The 20,649-nt window shown below is 36.8% G+C and overlaps 1 protein-coding gene across 1 annotated transcript in view; it reads left to right on the top strand.

Annotated features, from left to right (window-relative positions):
• The window catches only part of LOC148945606 (tyrosine-protein phosphatase non-receptor type 2-like), an 80,718-nt gene that overhangs the window by 18,423 nt on the left and 41,646 nt on the right, over window positions 1-20,649 (top strand). Inside the window, exons 2-3 of the mRNA XM_089099188.1 lie at window positions 1,674-1,835; window positions 15,463-15,597. Coding sequence (XP_088955314.1) covers window positions 1,674-1,835; window positions 15,463-15,597 — 297 coding nt within the window. The remainder of the gene's footprint in view (window positions 1-1,673; window positions 1,836-15,462; window positions 15,598-20,649) is intronic.

Genomic DNA, 20,649 nt, shown 5'->3' with positions numbered 1-20,649 from the left:
ACTATTATATAGCTCATGCCTCTTGACTATTTGGATATAGACCCCTCTTGCCCCCCCCCCCCCCCCAATAAAAATGCTGGAGCTGCTCTCCTGCCAATATGTATTGTATATATGATTTGTAGAAGTGTATCATTTTTCGATGATATTAAAAATTTGTTCCTGCAAGTCATTTATTTTGGTAAGTTTCTGACCGATTTTTTTTTCAAAGAATTAGTTTTTCCATTCCGAAATAGTTGAGAATCAACCTGTAGACCGAGCTAGCTCTATTACAATATGGAGCCTGAGTAAAGATTGTTTTGATTGGCGCGTTGAACTTTCAGAGGCTCCGCCTTTGACTGGTAAAGTAATGGTATTAGTCTTATTAGCTCCTAACTTAACAAAAGAAGAACATCTTGAAAAACGACAGGTCTATTGGGGAGAAAAATTCACACAAATGTTATGCCTGTATGCGACAAGGCGCCATCCGCGTTGGGAAAGAAGAAATGTAAAACTTAAAAATAGAAAAATCTGAAATCAGAGAAGAATAAAAAAAAGGAAAAATCAAACAAGCATATACAATTGCTACTTCATGACACAACCACTGAAGTAGAGAAGATTAAAATTGAATGACGCACTTCTATGACAACACAGAAGCAGCTGGCTGTAAGCGTTTGGTTTGATGTGTTATTTAATACCTTGGGAATTTTGCAATATTGACCCATAATTTTTTAAAATATTGTCATAAATTAAATCCCCCCTTGGCTATTTTTAACAGCTTTATCAGTAAAGGTAGCTTTTATTTCCTTAAATTGTGCAAAATAATCAGGGCGAAAAAACTATGCTGTGACAAAGCAGAAACAAAAGTTTCTGGAGGCTTTCTTAATTCAATAGCTTTAATTATGGAACTGGAGTACTCAATAAATCGTTCCATAAATTTTAGGTGCATTCAGCTAATGCAGAACTTACCATTACTGCAAGGAATACTTTGCACTTTGTGCAAGGCATTATTCAGGGGGGGGGTACTAGGTTCAAAACCTTCCCCCCTAAATTTTGTCAGACTCGTAAAAAAGTAACAAAAATGCCTATAAACAAATCCTTGATGCGTTTTGTAAAGGTTTTTTTGCACCCCCCACGCCCCCCCCCCCAAAGAAAATCCTACAAATTGCTGCAGCCAATATAAAATATACCACAAAGAGCAAGGAATGCTAGACCTAAATTGCTGCACGTATCATCTTTCTCTGAATTCAGGAACTCATTTTCTGAAATATTTATAAATTTTCTAAATTACTCGTAAACACTAACGTATCTTTGCATAGCCCGTCAATGCTTTAAAGATCACTTACAAATACTATTTTTACATATTTAGATTCTTTCATATGTAATATATCTTTGCAGGTTGAATTCTTTAACCCCAAGAATGTATCACATATGCCTTCATTTCTCATACTTACTTTACTTTGCTTAAGATTTAGAAGTCATTCCACCGACTCACTCCTCCCCACCCCCAAAGTTTTATTTTACTTTTTCTGACGTAGATAATTTAACTTCTGATGACGGTCACTGCATATGTGACCGAGATATCTAGTATTTTTGTGAAATTTATCACTGTCTATTAAAAGGATTTTATCCCTATTTGAACTTTATTGATCGTTACTTTTTCTGAAAAACGTAAAAACAAATAATTTTTTTTTCAGGCCATAAGGAGTAAAACAAGTTCATATGGTCACTCAGTAATTGAAGCAAAGAAAATAGTAAATAAAAACCTAAACAGGTATCGAGATGTAAGTCCTTACGACCACAGCAGAGTAGTTTTGGAAAAAGGAAAGTGTGACTACATCAATGCCAGTCTTGTCAAGGTTGGTAATTATTTGTTACCAGGTTTTTACCATGTTAATGGTTATCATAGATTTGTTACCCTGTTAGTATTTTTTTTTTCTGTTATTATTATTCATTATTGCTGGTTATTAATAAATGAGGACTCTTTCAAAGTTAATAAAACCACTCCTCTACAAAAACTTTATGTTTTTAACAATGGGCAACTTGCTTAAACAGTCCTAGGGGCTGTGGAGATTTGTAAACCCCTTGGTTATAGTTATTTGATTTTTGAGGTATTCTGAACAAAATGGTCTCAAAATTTTGATCGGATGTATTTGGGGGAAACGAGGCGTTGGGAGGACTGGATATCCTCCGATAACTTTTGAATCTTAAAAAGGCTCTAGAACTTTCTATTTCTAACCGATTGAGCCCCCTTCCAATTTAATTCGACCACCGCTTCCATGAAAACCTTATATGTTAATAATGGGTAACTAGCCCTTGCCCCGGGGGCTGGGGGGGGTGTCAATCTTGAACCAGTTTTTTTATATTTGGACTATTTTGAACAAAATGAACATCTCAAAATTTTGATTGGAAGCATATGAGAAAAAATGTGAGTGGGGTTCTGGTCCGTCTGATCTCTCTTGACTCTTAAAAGGGTTATTATGTGATAAATGAGGTTCAGTTTCATAGGCAGCGCGCTAGCGCTGCCCAAGTAAAGAACGATGTGGGCATAATGTGTTTTTTTTCTTCTTCAGTCAGGCACTTTGTATCGAAGGAGTTGTCGTAGAAACTTCGAAAGGACCTTATGGCCTTATATGGCCTTAGGGCCATATATTTATTATTTATTATTATTTATTATTTTTTTCCTTTAGAGCTGGGCACTTCATATGGAAGGGTCGTCGTAGAAACTTCAAAAATGGCTCATTCAATTGGAAATTGAGAGTTCTAGTGCCCTTTTTAATAATCAAAAGTGATTGGAGGGCAACTATTGCCCCCCCCCCCCCACGCCCATCATTCCCCCAAACACATCCAATCAAAATTTTGAGATAGCCATTTTGTTCAGCGTAGTTGATTACCACATAGAAAATATGTTTTTGAGGAGGATACTCCCCTACTACCCTTGGGGTACGGGTTTTAAGTTTTGCCCTGGGGGCATATAAGGTTTTTATAGATGACAGCGTCTTAAAAGCTTAAAAAAAGTCTAATTCGTTTGGAAATTAAAAGTGTTTGGGCCTTTTTAAATAGTCGAAAGTGATTGGAGGGCAACTAGCCCCCCCCCCACGCCCATCATTCCCCCTACCACATACAATCAAAATTGTTAGAAAGCCATTTTGTTCAGCGTAGTTGATTTCCAGATAGAATATATATTTTGGAGGAGGACAATCTTTCAAATCCCCCGGGACAGGGGTTTTAAGCTAAGTCCTGGGGGCATATAAGGTTTTTATAGAAGGCGGTGTCGTAGAAACTTCAAAAAAGACTCATTCAATTGGAAATTCAAAGGGCTAGTGTCCTTTTTAATAGTCGAAATTGATTGGAGGGCAGCTAGCCCCCTTCCCCCCAGTCCATCATTTCCCTAAACACATCCAATCAAAATTTGAGATAGCCATTTTATTCAGAGTAGTTGATTTCCAGATAGAAAATATATTTTTATATATTTAATATATTTCGTAGAAACTTGAAAAAGGGCTCATTCGATTTGAAATTGAAAGGGATAGTACCCTTTTTAATAGTCGAAAGTGATTTGAGGGCAACTAACGCCCCTCTCGCGCCCACCTTTTACCCAAACACATACAATCAAAATTTTTATACATCCAATTTGTTCAACGTAGTTGAGTTATGGAAGTTAATTCTTTGAGGATGAAAACCCCTCCCCACACAGCTCTGAGGGCAAGGGTTTTAAGTTATGTCCTGGGGCATATAAACTTTTCATTGGAAGCGTTGTCGTAGAAGCTTCAAAAGGGCTCATTCAATTGGAAATTGAAAGGGCTAGTGCCTCTTTTAATAGTTGAAAGTGATTGGATAGCGACTAACGCCCCTCTCACGCCCACCATTTTCCAAAACACATCGAATCAAAATTTTGAGATATCCAATTTGTTCAACGTGGTTCAACGTTCTGAAAATTAGGTCTTTTAGAATGATAATCCCCTCGGGGCCCTCAGTGCAAGGGTTGTAAGTTATGCCCTGGGGGCATATAAGGTTAATATAGAAAGTTGTTGTACAAATCATAGGCAGCGCGATCGCGCTGCCTAAGTAAAGAACGGGGACACTCGAGAACGAGACAGGAAACGGGGACTGAGTAAAGAGGAGGAAAATCCCCCATAACCCCCAGGGCAAGCGTTTTAAGTTATGCCTAGGGGGCATATAAGAACGATGTTGGCACAATGTATTATTTATTAATTTTTTCCTTTAGAGCAGGGCACTTCGTATCAAAGAAGTTGCCGTGGAAACTTCGAAAGGCGGTCATTCAATTGGAAATTGGAGTGGCCTTTGCCCTTTTTAATAGTCGAAAGTGATTGGAAGGCGACAAACACCCCTCTCACGCCCACCATTTCCCCAAACACATCCAATCAAAATTTTGAGATAGCCATGTTGTTTAACGTAGTTGAAAGTTCTGGGAATTCAGTCTTAGCGGACGACAACCACCCTAACAGACCTTAGGGTAAGGGTTCTAATTTATGTCCTGGGGGCATATAAGGTGCATAGAGATAGTGTTATTGTTTCCGAAAGTGTTCTTTTAATTTGAAATCAAAAGGTATACTGTCGTTTATAAAAGTTGAAAGTTATTGAAGGGCGTGGCAATTTCATATTCAAGATCAATGTTGGTATAATATGGTATTTGTTAGCGTTGTTGTTGTTTATATCAGGGCACTTTTTATCGAATGAGTTGTCGTGGGAACTTCGAAAAGGGCTAATTCGATTGAAAATAGAAAGGACTGATGCCCTTTTTAATAGTCGAAAGTGATTTGAGGGCTACTAATTCCCCTTCCACTCCCACCCTCCCACGCCTACTCTCCCACGCTAGCCCTCCCATTTCTGCTCTTAAAATGTAACCAAATCAAAATAGCGTAAGTGTATCCAAGCTATCAAAGAAAGTAAACAGATTTTTTTGTGAATGGTATCAAGTTTTCCATCTCAGGTCAACTAGAGGAGGTATGAAACTAGATTAAACAGTACTATTTGTGTCCTGATTATTAAAAGGGTGTATGTTGTTCAAAATTGCTGAAAATTCTTCTCCATCATACAAATAGCAGGTCAAACTATAAAGTCTTAAAAACGAAAAGATTTTAAGTATTATTTTCTTTTTCTCCGAAAAGACTATGTCTATATAAAACGAGCAGAAATTAATTTAAAAAACTTTTTCCACAAAATAAGTTTTTCAAAGAAAAGTAAAGAACTCCATTAAACAAAAAATGAGCAAAAAGAAAATCAAATAATCTACCAAGGGTGAAACTACCACAAATCAGCATCGATAAATAAATGAAACCCAAAACGAACAGAAATTACAATAAATAACCAAGTCAAACTCAAAACGAGCAGAAATTGACATAAGTTAGGCGTAAAACCCCTATGACTTCCCAAGGCCAGAACAAAATTTGCACTTTACTGAAAAAATACAAATGAATGTGCATTGTCTGTTTAATATACATATACTAACATTTAACTTTTTTAAAGTTATAAAACATTTATATTTTTTATATTAATCACTTAAAGCAGGAAAAGAGCTTTTTGTTGTCAAATATCAAATTTTGTTATTGTTTATGATTGAAATAGTCACAGTTTAAGTTTGAGAACTTTTTATTATACACACTATGTCACAGCAAATATTCTGAAATAAAATACTACAAATATAACATTATAAAATATAATCTTAAGTCACATAAATTTTGGTTGTTACTCCAAATTCTATACCCTATAATTTGAATTTTGTTGATTCTAGTAGCTTGTAGTAAATAAAAGTGAGTTTTAATATATCGTAAAATTACTTTGAATAACATTCTTGTTTTATGATGCAGAATATCATGTTTGAACTTGTTCAGAAAATAAGATTTTATTTTACCACATAAAAGAAAACTCGCATGGAGGGTGGATAAGAGGTTCTTTTTTTTATTTAACCCCACATTCCAAGTGTTATAAACCTACTATGTGCTATACTCTCTCATGTGTCAAAGAAAAAACGGCTGACACTAGAGATTCTTTATCATTTAAATAACGACGGAGACCACACTACCTATCCATCATTACAAACAACAAAGGTAAAGCAATGGAGGAATAATCTAAGACAGTGACATTTTTGTAACCTTAAATGAATATTTCGGCTCTATATCGAAGGGCTGTCCTCTGAAAAGCACATATAAAATAAAATAAGCTATACAATAAAATACAATTAGTGAAACTAAATTTTAGAAATTAAATCAGTCATAGAATCAATACTTCAAGGAATTTCAACCAGGACCAAGGCCGTATCCAGGGGGGAAGGGTTAGGGGGTTTGACCCCCTCCCTCCCTCCCCCCGAAACGTAAGTCCGACTCGTAAAAACGTAACAAAAATAAATATAATCAAATATTTCATGCGTAATTTGAAGTTTTTTTTACCCCCCCCCCCCCGCCCCCCGAAAAAAAAACTGGATACGGCCCCGATCAGGACCTTGAATCAATGAATCTGGGACTGTTTTAATATTTTATTTTAGTTTTAATGATCGTTTTTTACTTTAAGTCTTATTTAATTTTATATTAGTTTTGCTCAGGACGGCCCTTTGGTGTAGACCCGAAATATTCATCGAAGGTTCAAATAATGCCACTGTCTTAGATTAATCCCCCATTTTTTTACCTGTTGTTTTTTGTATTCGTATCATTTTCCTTTTACTCTAGCTAATATTTTGGTAATGCGATTATTACAAGAACTCCTGATTCTAATGAAACTCGTGATTAGTGATTTTTTAGGTTTTGTGAGGTAGAATTAACTTTCCGTGGGGTAATTTCGAGATGGATTCTGTTCTTTTGTCATTTATTTAATACTTTCTATGAGTCAATCAAAGAAGCTGTTCTTGATATTCGCTCTACTTCACCCCATATTCATGGATCTAATATTTTAACCTAAGGTTTTTTATTTTTTTTGGCTCTTTGTTAATTTTTTTGTGTTTCGCTCTATCTTCGTCTTTTTTCTTTCTAACTTAAGTGAAAAAGTAGCCTTTGTGAGAAACCCTTAGCGATTTCTTTTCTCCTTAGTAATGTTTTTCATATGTTGGTTTTTATTACAAATATAATTGTATTTGTAATAATTATATTTGCCCTAATTTCTAATTTCAAATTATAATTAACCTATTACAAATAGAATTATAATTATAGTTGCAGCTGAATATGATTATAATTATTATAATTTTGTTGGGTGTTGTTTGGAGGTTCGTTGGTTTTCGGGTCCGGTAAGTTGAGCTCTAATTATGTTTTTTTTTTTTCTATTTCTTTTTTTTTCTATTTCTTTTTTTTTTTTTTTTTGGTTTCTTGGTTTTTTTATTTATTAGGTGGGTTTTCTCCCGCACAAGCATTGCTTCAGGGAATCGATGATGTATATATATATTTTTTTTTTAAAATAAACCCATTGTTACTTATAATATGCCCAATTAGAAAACCTGCTTTTGTGGTCACGCAATTTTTGCTAGTAGTACCTTATGCCACTAACAAAAAAAAAAAAAAAAAAACGCGTGAAGAAAAGCAGCAACAAATTAGCTAAAAACTAACAAAAAAAGAAACACGTGAAAAAAAGCAAGAAACTAGCTAAAAACAAACAAAAAAAGAAACACGTGAAAAAAAAACAAAAAAAAATAGCTAAAAACGTATTTCGTCCAACAGCTCAAGAAGGTATTCCTTTCCTTTGAAGCTTTAGCTGTCTTTAGGAATCAACAGATTGTTCAAAGTTTGAATTTTTACGGCCGAATAATGTTGTCAAATTTAACTGCTTAGTTTTTATTATTTATTTGACGGTTCTGCGTGGCAAAAATATGGTGCCGCCCTAAAAATTTCATTGCTGAAGTTTAAAAAAGAAACAACAACTAAAAGAAAAATCTTGTAAAACCGAAATTTTCTGGCATGATTTGGCCTAAGATGGGTTCAGGGGGCAAAAAATATTTCTATTCTGATGTCCTTTGTAAATTAAGAGCAGCTCCCGACTTTTGAGGTTTTTTTTTAACTCTCCCAAGCAACTTAATAAATAATGCGTAAGATACCAACATTCCTGTACACAAGGGAGAATTTTCTTTTACAATTTTCGTAAAACCTTCCAAGTTATTTTTAATGCTATTTTGTATGGTAATAATAGTTGTTGCTCTAAAAGTCCTAGGGCCATAGCAATGTAACATGAAAAATTCAGTTCCAATTAAATCACACTTCATAAACAAAAACATTAGACAAATTAGAAACTTTTTTATACGGATGTAAATTGGTTTTAACTGGAGAAAACGTCCTAACCTTACAATACTTTAAAACAGTCGTTCCTCACTATAGACGCCTGTAATCTTTCGTCAAATCTACACTCCCTGTACACTTCCTTTCGTATCTGACTCAATTCTACACACTCACCCATCATATAACCCACAGTCCCATCCTGCCCTTGTCTCCTCCCTAGATATTTTCTTCTTTCTCCAGATGATAATCTATTCGCCTTCAGTTTAATACCGTAGTGTACTTTAACTTCTCCTTTCTTAAATTCACCTAAAATACCCTTTCTCCCCATGTCTCTTTTACTGTCGTGTAGAGTCGCAGGAAATTAGAGAGGGTTTTTTCATACTGCCAAATCCCTACCTCTTAATCACGTAAAATATTTCCTACCGTCTTTATCAACTCATTATTTATACCCAGTCCACTATTCCATATTTCCTCCATTCCACAATCTCTTAAAATCGTCCTTACCTGGTACAACCAAGAGGTTGGAGATTCATCTTCACAATACGTTCCAAGAACCTAATTGTATCCACGATCCCATAACTTCTTAGCCGAAAAATAGCCTACCCTCATGTAATAACTAAACTATTAATGGTTTTTTTTTACGCTTAACCACCTCATATAATAATTTAGCTGCACCCTATCTATTTTGTGACTTTTCCGGAACCCCCCAAATTTCTTGTGAAACTTGAAAGTTGTATTGTGCTATCCTTGACAAATTCCTATCATTCCAACCCTAGCCACTAATGTCTACCCTAGCCCTATAAGTTTCTACTTAGATAAATACAAAAGCTATTGGAAGGCTCACTTGTTATAGACCTATCCATAAGTAGCATTCTGTCTATACTATCAAATGGACGCTTCAAGTCCACAAGGATTTCTCTAAAGCCAATTTGAACATTGTTAAGCACCTTTTTCAGCCTACTATCTGCTACCTTACAAAATAATTTTGCTAAACTATCCCATAAATGGATCCCTTGATAATTATGAAAATTCTTATCTCAAAAGTTTGGTAATGGAAGCATCAGTAACAGTGTCCTCTTCTGCGGCCAAAACTACTGAGAGGACCTGAAGTGGACTGTGAGGTGGCGATGTTCCTTCTGTTCTTGTCAATGAAGCCCAAATCTAATTTCATCTACCGTGTAGATCAAGCTACAATTCGCTTCTTGTAAAAGAAAGCGATCTGACTCCGAAGTTGATCTGAATATTTTTCGTGTTGTTTACTCCCCCTCTCTTTCTTTTCTACATGCTGTGGCCACGAAGCCGCTGGAGTGTAAAAATCTTCTTGGTCCTATTGCTCCCTTAATTCTTTTCCAAAGCAATTTCTTATCCTTACTTATGAATAGCTTTACCATGTCTCTATTGCTCTCCTTCTCTTTTTCCACTTTCTGTATATGACAATTCATCCACAGCTTCCCTCTAATAGTTTTAGGCCATGTAGAAAACCGTAATGTAATAATCAGTGGCATATTTAGGGTTTCCCTTGGGGGAGGGGAGGGGCACCAGCTAAAAGCTATCGGAAGTCCAGACATTTTTCTGCACTAAATATATTATTGTCATAGTCCCCTTTTTTTTCAATGGAGACATAATTATTCACAAAAAAGATCAACAAAGAAAGCATGAAGCCCATTAACCTGGGCTTGTATTTCCAGTCTAAGAAAACTTACATCCACTTACATCAGTGCTTTTGGGTTCCCATTTCACAACAAAACAAAATAAAATATATAAAACATTAAATATATAGAACTACTTGAGAAAAAAAAAATACAATTCATAATTTTTTTTTCATAAAAAAAAGATCAACAAAGAAAGCATGAAGCCCATTAACCTGGGCTTGTATTTCCACTACATCCACTTACATCAGTGCTTTTGGGTTCCCATTTCACAACAAAACAAAATAAAATATATAAAACATATTAAATATATAGAACTACTTGAGAAAAAAAAAAATACAATTCATAAACCTGCTGGCAATGGTGTCTCAACTGCTCACGGAAGCCAGACTTCTCAACAACATCCCCAATAGAAGATGACGTCTGAGACCACAACACCGGAGGAATATGACGAGCAGAGAAAGCAGACCTCGCAAACACTCTAATCGGCCTTCTATACATACCAACCTGTCTCGTTAGATGCCCGTGGACATCAGCAGCTGTCTCAAACATGTGACGAAGACACACTGAGCAATATTATTAATAATATCATACATTAGTTAAAGATTATAAAATAAGCACAATCCTGAAAACAGTAAAATATGGATTTGCAGATAAATATTTCTAACTGAGGCAAGTCTATCAATTCCCGGAGGATATGCAAAGGTTTCAGGTGAACATAAAATGTTCCAGACCAAACAGAACAACAATATAGTAAATAAGGATGGACTAATGAAAAATATAAAAGATGCAAAACTTTCTCCAGAAACTGATGCTTTAGCTTCCTTATCATACCTGTATTCCATGCTACTTTCGACGATATACACTGTACATGCTCTGAAAAACTTTATGTTTCATCAATTATTACACCTAAGTATTTCACTGACATCTGATGTCTTATTGTCGAGTCTCCTACTGTAAGCTCTTGCAAACAGGGGTAATATGAAGGTGATCTGCCCCAGACAAATGAAGCCCGTTTTGCTGTGATTTACTTTCAGCTTATTTAACCTTAGCTATTTCTCCGATTTTTCCATATTGCTACTCAGTGTCTCTAAAAGCTGAGCTTCGGTGCGCTCCGCAGCTGAAAAATTTATTCTTGATTTCCACCGCTCAATCCAACCACCAATAAATCAAGCTTTACTCCATGAACAACTCCCACCACCTTACAATCAACAAAAAGGTCACCTTCAACAAGTGAAAACACCTGTTGCAACCTTAAAATACAACCCCAAGTATACTCAGCGCTCAGCTCAAATGGATGCCCAAAGACACCGAACTCTACACGGTACGACAAAGGATTGTAATCACACAAAGCAGAAGTATTCATTTCCCAAAATCCTGCTGGCAAACGTCCGCTCTCTTGGGAATAAAGTTGAAGAGCTGGAAACCACCCTCATACAAAATGACATTGAAGTGGCTTGCTTGTGCGAAACTTGGTCCGCGTCTGACACATGCACGGTTATTTCCGGGTACGATGTGTATCTACTCCCAAGATTAAATAAGGACGGGGCCATTATGAGTCATGGTGGCGGAGTTGGTTTTGTTTGCAAGTCTGCAATTCCGAATCGAGCCCTAAATATGCCTATCCCTAGGAAACCTGAGCACTAAGTTCTGTGGCTTTGGACAAGACCCCGATACTTACCAAAAGAAGTATCATCAATAATTTTTGGTGTAGTCTACTACCCGCCAAGAGCATCGTTCCGAAAGGAAGTCGTACTCTACCTACAGCATTCGGTTGACTACATAAGATCCCAATACCCATACGCTGCCATTCAGATCCTGTGTGACTTTTTCTGGCTCTCAAGTTCACTCTCACTTACGCAAGTTGTTGAACTCCCAACACGCGAGGAAAAAGTACTAGACCTTATCTTTACCAATATTGAGGAGTTCTATAATCCCCCCTACACTCTCCCCGCTATTGGTATGTGTGACCACCTTACTGTGATTTGGACGCCTAGCAGAAAACCCCCTGACGGATCCCAGTCTGGGGTGAAGTACCGCCCGCAAACTCAAGAACGACTCCAGATTTACCGAGAGTGGCTAACTAGGAAAAACTGGTCGAAAGTCCTTACTATGAAGAACGGTAACAATATGATGCAAGAGGTCACTGCTCAGCTTTTCCATGAATATAAAGTAATATTTCCCGAAAAGAAAATAAGCCGTGGGTGACTAAACAGATTAAGGATCTAATCAAATCGAGAAATGAGCTCTATAAGTTGGGATATCAAGATGAGGCTAAAAAAAACGCGCTATGTCATATGTCTCAAAATAAAGAAATCTAAAAAGGAATTTGGTGCTCAAGTGGTTAACAAGCTTTGGAAGTCTAACCCCTCTAGATTCCACCAGAAGGTCCAGGAGATTATGGGACGGACTCGAAAGCAGTTGACAATCTACGGCTCTGATGGTGAACCTCTGAGCGCTGATATGATCAACACACATTTTTCAAATATTTGTCGCACACATCCAACTCTTGACGATCTGCCTGAAAATGGGTCCATTGCAAAATTTCTGATCAGTCGCCTTCATTAAGTATTGAAGAAGCTCAAACGCCTAGATCTCAGAAAGAGTAGTTACCCTTTAGAAGTTCCTATTGTGTGGATAGCTCATTGCTCTGAGTAACTTAGTCCTATTTTGGCTGCCTGTTTCAATCAATTTCTAATAGATAGTACATTCCCGGGTTGCTTCAAGAGATCCTATATAACTCCCATTCCTAAAATAAAAAAAAAACCTCTCACCTAACGATTTGCGCCCGATTTCAAAAACCCCGTGCCTTTCCAAAGTGTTTGAGGGCTTTATCTGAGAATATTTATATGGAGATATTGAAGCTAATTTAGACCCTCGGCAATTTGGTTTCAGGCCTGGACATAATACTACCCACTATCTTGTATGTCATCTTGACGATCTGTTGAAACATCTCGATAAGGAAGAGACATACGCAGAAATCCTTCGCAGCGATATAATAAAGGCGTTTGACAGCATCCAACACCTGATAGCTATTAACCGAGCTAAAGAAATGGGTGCTCGACAGTTTCTTGTGAGAATGGTTGCAAGCTTCCTTCACAATCGAAACGAATGTGTTTCACTCACGCAGGATGAAGCATCCGAATTCCAAGAAATATGGTGCGGAGCACCCCAAGGGACAAAATTAGGACCACTGATCTTTTTGATTTTCTGTAACCCTGTTCTAGCACATATACAAAGTCGCTACAAGTTTGCTGACGACCTGTCAAGCATATCAGTCCGCGCCTTAGCGTGCCTAGCAGAGGAAATCACCACCTCATCAATATTTTTCCATCTAAAGCATAATCTTGAAGATATAATGCTTACAGGTAGTATAGCCAAGAGCCAAATTCTACGTGTCATCTTTTTTAAATATGCAAGTCCGTACCCAAGAAGACACTGAAGTTATAACTAAACATGAAATAAAGATCCAAGGAGTAATTTACAGCAGCAACCATAAATGGGATCTACATATACAGTCTATAATCCAAAAGGCTTCCCTATGCCTAAAATCCTTTGCTTGCCTAACGCGGTTCAGTATCCAAATTTCCATTATGCGCAGTCTATACTGTATGTATGTCCGATCGCAAACCGAGTATAATTGTCCCGTTTGGCACCCAGGTCTAACGGCTATCTAAACCGAAAAGCTTGAAAATATTCAGAAGCGGGCGCGCAAAATAATGCTTGGGGCAAATTATACATCCTATGAGGACAGCCTGCAGAAACTGAGGCTTCAGAAACTATCTGAAAGGTGCTACGATCTCACGATGCGTTTCGGAAAAAAATACCTAAGCTCTGATGTCCATCGCAAAATATTACCGGATTTCCAGGAATCACAGACCAGTCGCCCAAAAACACATAGAGGAGCCCTCACTTCGTCGTGCCAACTCCTTTGTCCCCCACCCCGAAAGGCATCAAAAAGGTACCTATCATCGTTTGTTCCATACTTCGTGAACCACTATAATGAGGAACTAGTTGAAAAGGAAATCTATAAATAGTTGTGAAAAAGTTTATTTATTTTTATATTTATTTATCTGATCTCATGTGTTATATTTTTTGTTGTTTGACGTCCGCTGCTAGCTATAAGCTATTATGGAAATAAAGAGTTGTTATTATTATCAGCAAATAGTACAAGAGATTTCCTAGGTTTACGTTTCGTCTTCATTTCCAACATTCGTTGTCAAACCACAGATTGCTTGATGGATGTCTTTAATATGTGTTGAGAAGAAAAGAGGGCCGAGAGGGGACCCTTGGGGAATACTGCAACGAACATGGTAGTCACTTGATTTCATATCATTCAGTTGCTCATACATAGATCTGTGACTCAAATATGATGAAATAATGTTAAGAGCATTTGTTGTTAAGAGCGTATGTTTTAAGCTGCATTCGCGTGCTAAATGAGTACTCTGTTGATGCATGTTAACAGGGAGCATAATGTTAAGAGCGTATGTTTTAAGCTGCATTCGCGTGCTAAATGAGTACTCTGTTGATGTCATGTTAACAGGGAGCATAGAGAATACAATCAGACCTGATTGCACAGTTGGAAAAGAGCAGTCGAGTTTCAAAAACTTTATCAAGACGATGAGAATCGCCTATAGACTTCCATTTGATTTGCCTGACAGTCAAGCTGAGCAAGGAGACTAGTCTCAGAGAACCAGAGTTGCTTAGAGTTTTGCAACTTCGTCCTAACCTTGGCTAAAACACCATAATCATAAAAAATATTGGAGCAAAATTTGATTTGAAATGTTGCAGCTCGGTGGTTAAGGAGTCTTATTTCAAGTTCTACACATAACTGCTAGATGTATTGGGATAAAACAAAGTCCTTCTAAAAAAGAGAAGTGTCTGAAGAGGGGAACGATTTAAGATGGTGAGTGTCGTCTTTGTATTGGCTGCTTTTCTATAAATAGAGGAAAAATCTGGTTCTGCTAGCTCTTTTAATGCAAACTTGCATAGATAGATGTGGTTACAGTTGGCAAATAGATCAAAATTTTCCTTCTGCAGAGAAATAGAGTTTGAAAGCAGAATAGGACTTAGTATGTCAACAAGAATCAGAGAGAAAGTGAGACTAAACTTGGTTATGGCTGCTACAAAAGAGTTGGCTTTCGTGATTAGACCAGAATCTGTCTGGTTGTCAACAAAGCTCTCCAGTACTCAAACAACAAAAGGGAAAAGCTCTCTATTAAACACCCTGTATGTAAAGTCCGATTTTTTATTTCGAATTTATTACATTTGTTTTATTTTCATTCATTTAGCTTTATTTGCGAATATTGTCTGGGCACTTTTTGTATTTTGCAATGTTTAGAAGTTTTGCACTTCTTTTTGGTTTAATCTATTCTTTATGTTTTCCCTTCACTTCTTTTTTTCTTTAATCCGCTTTTCTTTGTATGTTATACAAATGCAAAAATCAAGTTGTCTTTTTTTATGAATCGTTGTTATTGAGAATTTTTCTATAAACGCCAGCCAATTGCTTTGATGCAAAAGTGAATATTAGGTATTGAAAATTAGATTCAGTTGATTTGGCTTGCGAGCGCCTTGTATATTAGATAAGATTAAGGTATTGTAGTTAAATAATTTATTTCCAGGTTCCTGAGGCCAATCGAGAGTATATACTAACACAAGGTCCCCTACCCGAAACAACAGGGCATTTTTGGCTGATGGTCTGGGAGCAAAAAACCAAAGCAATAATTATGTTGAACAAAATTATCGAAAAGGATCAGGTACCCTTTTAACGTCATTTAACTAGTTGCTTACCCTTTATTCATTTCACTTAAGCTGGTTACTGATTAAAGTCGAATATCGCTTGGGCCAGCCATATTTCCTCTCGCCTGATATGGCTGCCTATGCGACAGGGATTAATTAAATTATTGTGTGATTTTTGAATTGTAATCAAACTGTAATTGATTTTCTCAAATAAAATATAATCGTAATGGAATCGTAATTATAATATTTGTTCCGATTAATTTGTCAATTAAGCTGGGCAAGTACAATTAACAATAAGATGTCGAATTAGGTTGTACATGGGCACCAGTGCCCTTGCGATTTTCGGAGCACGTACATACCCTATTATTCAAAATGTTCCCATGAAAAGTGCGGAGTTCAAAGTATTCAGGTGTATTCAAGTATTCAAAGTATTGGTGTAGTTAATACCAGGAAGATTGTCAAGTCCTTCGTTTTGGAGCACGGTTTCTGACACGTTTCCTGCGTTTCTCAATGTATTTTTAAGTTGCAATCGAATTGTAAAGGCTTAAGTTAAATTACGGCATTAATGATTCAGTAGTAATTAAGATGATGATTTAATGGAACATAGTAAGTAAACCACTGAGTAACCAGTTCAGGTAAACCTCTACCACGCTCCGCTTTACGTTAATTTTTGGTTCGCTTGTATTTTGAACCAGAGCTGAAAAACAAAATTTGCCTGGAAAAATTGTGTTTAGTACAGGTGTCCTGTTTATGACTTTTACTATTGGTTTCTGAATATTTTAGGTGAAGGACTGTACCCCTAGAAGAAAAATATTTCGATCTTGAATAAATAACCCTTGATTGTCTTTGAATAAATTTGATTGTCTAATTGAAAGCGAGATTCTTAGATAATAAAAATAAATTATATCTAATGAGTGTATTTTATTACCCATCAATGGGTAAATAAAATAAAACACTAAAACACAACGAATGAACGGGGATCTTAAATTAATACTACACTGATTGACAGCGAAGTGAAATAAAGATAATAACCCCACACTGTTGACTATTGCGTCGTTTGGCTCAGGGAGCATAGCTTCCGAAAAACTCAGCACCTAGTCTATGGGTTATGAGATATCAGGAATTTCTCCCTCCTGAGGGCTATTTTGGAAACTATTAGAACACAGAAAGGAATGCTTTGTTCTCACTTATCTAAAATTCTGAAAAATGTTTGAAATTTACCTGTATAGACAGGGGTTTTGGTTAATATGTGCTATCGGTTTTCCTTTTTAGATAGATGTTCACAGGAGGCGTTTTTAGTGGACATTTTCTTGGAAGAATCAAATTATTTAACTTCCATTCTGGGAATGAAAATTAGTTTGAATATCTATCTAAAATCTTGAAAACTGTTTAAAACTTCCCTGTTTATGCGCTGCTAAAACTGTACTATAAGTTTTTAATAGATAGGTGTTTGAAGAGTAATTCTTTATGGACTTTTTATGGAAGAAACTTCACAGTTTGTTCATTAGCTGCTTTAAGATCTATCTTGTTAAATTTTCCGGTTATTCCTCATTGTTATATTTCATATGGTATAGGAAATGATTGGTATATGGTAGGGTATACAATCTTCCATCAAATTCTGGCTAACCTGCTGCCTTTTCTCCCCTGAAATCTAGATTGTATTTTTTATTTTATTTTTTTCTCAACGGTGTTAGACCCTCTATTCGTAGAACTAGCGTCTAAGTACGAAAAAAGTTTTAGAATTGAAGGGAAATTTTAACGTTTTTTCACAAATTTTGTTTAGTGTTTATCGACTTTGTCTAATTTTTCGCCGTTGGATTCTTTCTGAATCTGTTAATAAAGATAAGATTTATCTTATCTTTATAAATCTTGAACTGATTATCTTGAACGCTGTTCAAGATAAATCTTGAACAGCGTCTTGAGAACCTGTGTTGCAATTGTCCTAGCTCAGTTAATCTTTTAGGATGGGTCTGTGCTCTCAATTATTTTCTAAGAATGTGTTTTTAAATCCGAAGAATTATGCTTTCTTTATTTTTGAGACTCGACAAGTTTCGTTACTTAAAACAAAACAACGGAGGGACAGAATAGAAGGGTAAGTTTTGAAGAGGAAAACTCCCATAATGATCAGTTCCACAATTTTTCTTGAAAATCGACTTACTGCCTCGACTTTTGTCCCGGACATCCACATGGGTCGGGTTGGGGCCATGTTTTTCACATGTTCTTATATAAATTCCTTAGTTGATGCTCGGTCGTTAGCTTGTTTGAGAAAACATAGGAGGCCACCCCCGAAGTTGTCTTGCCGTCTTTTACTAGGTCTTCCAGGTGGACAGCTACCGTGGACCCTTCCTTCAAAAATAACTTTTTGCAGGTGCGATTTTTCCATTCGGTGTTTGTGACCCAGCTACCTGTTGCTGTAATTACACTTTCTGTAGAATTGTAGTTTTCCGCTTCAGTTGCCTTCGAAGGTCTTTGTTGTAAGTTCTGTCTTGGTACATTGCAACAGCTATACGGTGAAGACATTTCGTTTCGGAGGCCGAAATTCTGCGTCCGGCCTCGACTTTTAGCGTCCATGTTACGCAGGCGTAAATGACAACAGCGATCATTATCGAGTCAAAGAGTCGGAGCTTCAAACGCATTGATAGTAGGTGCTTGTTTTTAAAGAGAGCAGCATCCTCTTGAAGTTTACACTACCGTGGCCGAGTCTTACTTTTGTGGCAGAAAGTAGGAAGTTGAAATCTTTCAGGAAAATTCTGGGATTAAAACTTGTTCATTTTCTAGTAATTAAGGCCACAGGCACAATCATCTTTCGTTTCAAATAAAAAAGTTTCGTTTAGCTAACACAGGACCCTCGAGGAACTGCTCAACCTTACTGTTAAGCATACTAAATTTGCTGAGGTCTTTGCATAGGCACATGAAAGTCTGACCTAAAGAAGCGCTATTTACCCTGAATTATCTAAAAGACTTTTTTGCAATAATAAGCACTATACACATCGTGTGTATCTATGATATGTTCTATGCAACGTAAAAATATACTTGCAAATGCAGGGGGGGGGGGGTAAGGTGACACCACTATGTGCGTTGTCGTTAGGTATAATATTTTCTATATAACATGAAAAAACACTTGAAGGAAACGTGCCCTAGCTCCTCCTCCTCCCTGATGATCAAACGGGTCTCTATCTCTTTGTAAGAATTTTTAGTGGATTTTTATTTGACCTAGCTGACTAGTAATTTTATTTATAGAAAATCACTATTATAAATTACTAAATCACTAGTATTATAAATCACTAGTAGTTGCATTTTATTGAGATAGCAAAATTGTAAAAAAAAAATAATGGCAAAAAGAGAGTTAGTTGAATATATATTTAAGAAGAAAATTTAAACCCTGAGTACAAATAATGCTTTAGTTTGAATAATCGTGATATTTATCCTGAACAGTGTCAGAAGAGGTGAATGATTAGATTTGTTGCAAATGTTTTAAAAAGTAAATTGCTAGGATGGATTTTAAAAACGAGTTCCTATAAGGAGGAGATGTCTCAGTTGTTCTACTTTGTACTTCCCTTGGCTCATCTGGGTGTTTAAGACCTTGGCTCATCTGGGCGTTTAAGGTCCAGTGAAATGTTTGGCTCCAGATTTGTCCGCAGTTGATGGCTTGACGGTCGACAACCAGTCTCGATCTCTGTGCCTGCCATTATTGCTGAATATGTCAAGCGGCTTCAAGTCAGACTTAATGGTAGATAACCGGATTTTTTTTTACCGCTGGAACGCTTCCTCCAAAAATGCAACAGAAAACAGATAAGCCGTTGCTGTGGTATTTTGTCATCAGAATATCGCAGTACGGGCGTTAACCGCAGGAAATTCTGCATTTGACGACGTTTGTTATCGGTGGCCGGTTTCCAACTCTGCTGTGGATTGTTTTATTTTCAGAATATACTGGAAATAAATATTATAGAAAAAAAGTTCACATCTCGAGCATTTGAGCATTTTAATGGTCAGATTTTTCAGCCGTAGTGTAGTACAAACCCCACTATCGGTAAAAAAAAAAAAATCGTATTTTTGTCTTTAAAATGGTTTGGTTTATTCTATAGGCTTTCTTTAAATAGAGAAATCTGCCCAAACTGGTGAAACATGAGCTTCAATTTTGTGTACGGTGATGCCATGGCGTGTTCTTCGCTGATTTCGCTCGTTGTGTCTGTGTATTTTACGGACTTCTATGGAGGTAGATGGATTTGCCCATACTGGACGGATCATCAAGCTTAGACTGCGCCTCTTGGACGGACTCGGCAAGTAAATCAACGTCGTCGGCCACTGAAACAAAGGGTTTATCAATAGGCTGGATACTGTTCGGTTATACTGATGATCCAATCTATCCCAACGTCAAATAGAATTGACGAATGAGCATATCCAAGTTTTACCCACATCTCAATATAAAAAAGTAAGGACAGGCTTCCGTTAGCTCTGACTTGAACGTTTATACCCGGATATTATGCTTGGGGCTGGTCAGCTTGTCAGGTACTCTATGCTTCCTCATGGGATTCGATATGGCGTCTTGCGTGACTGATTCAAAAAGATTAAAGGAGGGAATGGACACTTGGATCGTCTCTTGCTAAGGTTAAAATATTTGCTTCAGAATCTATCTGAAGTTGAATATCTGCTATTATTAGCCCGTTTTCAATCTGAAGTTTCTCTGGTTTGATCTTGTCCTACTGTCATGGTGTCGCGGAATCTATGTAGCTTTGTAGTGTAGATTTCTTTTTTTTTTTGCTGCTAAATCTATTAGGGTTATTCATCTCTAGAGCGCGCACTCTGCCTTATCTCCTTTTACAGATACCTGTATGATAATATACCACCTCCTGGCCAGTGGTACATATTTTTTTAGCCAAACTTTGCTTATAATCTCATGAAGCCCTTGGATGGCTGAGGGGGAATGCTTTGTAGATTTCAGGTGGTATTTAGTCTTCACCTAGTGACTGATTGTTCTTCAGAAATAATATGGTCACAGTAATCTGCTTAATAGCTGGTGGATCTACGTTCACTCTCTCATAGGCACCTTAAGGGATGGGGCAGTTAGA

The sequence above is a fragment of the Artemia sp. Qi Xiang Cuo genome, chromosome 13, assembly GCF_049724085.1.
Source record: "Artemia sp. Qi Xiang Cuo chromosome 13, ASM4972408v1, whole genome shotgun sequence".
NCBI classification, from domain to species: Eukaryota; Metazoa; Arthropoda; class Branchiopoda; order Anostraca; family Artemiidae; genus Artemia; species Artemia sp. Qi Xiang Cuo.
Note: the sequence above shows the minus strand (reverse complement) of the source record. Positions and strands in the feature narration are given on the sequence as shown.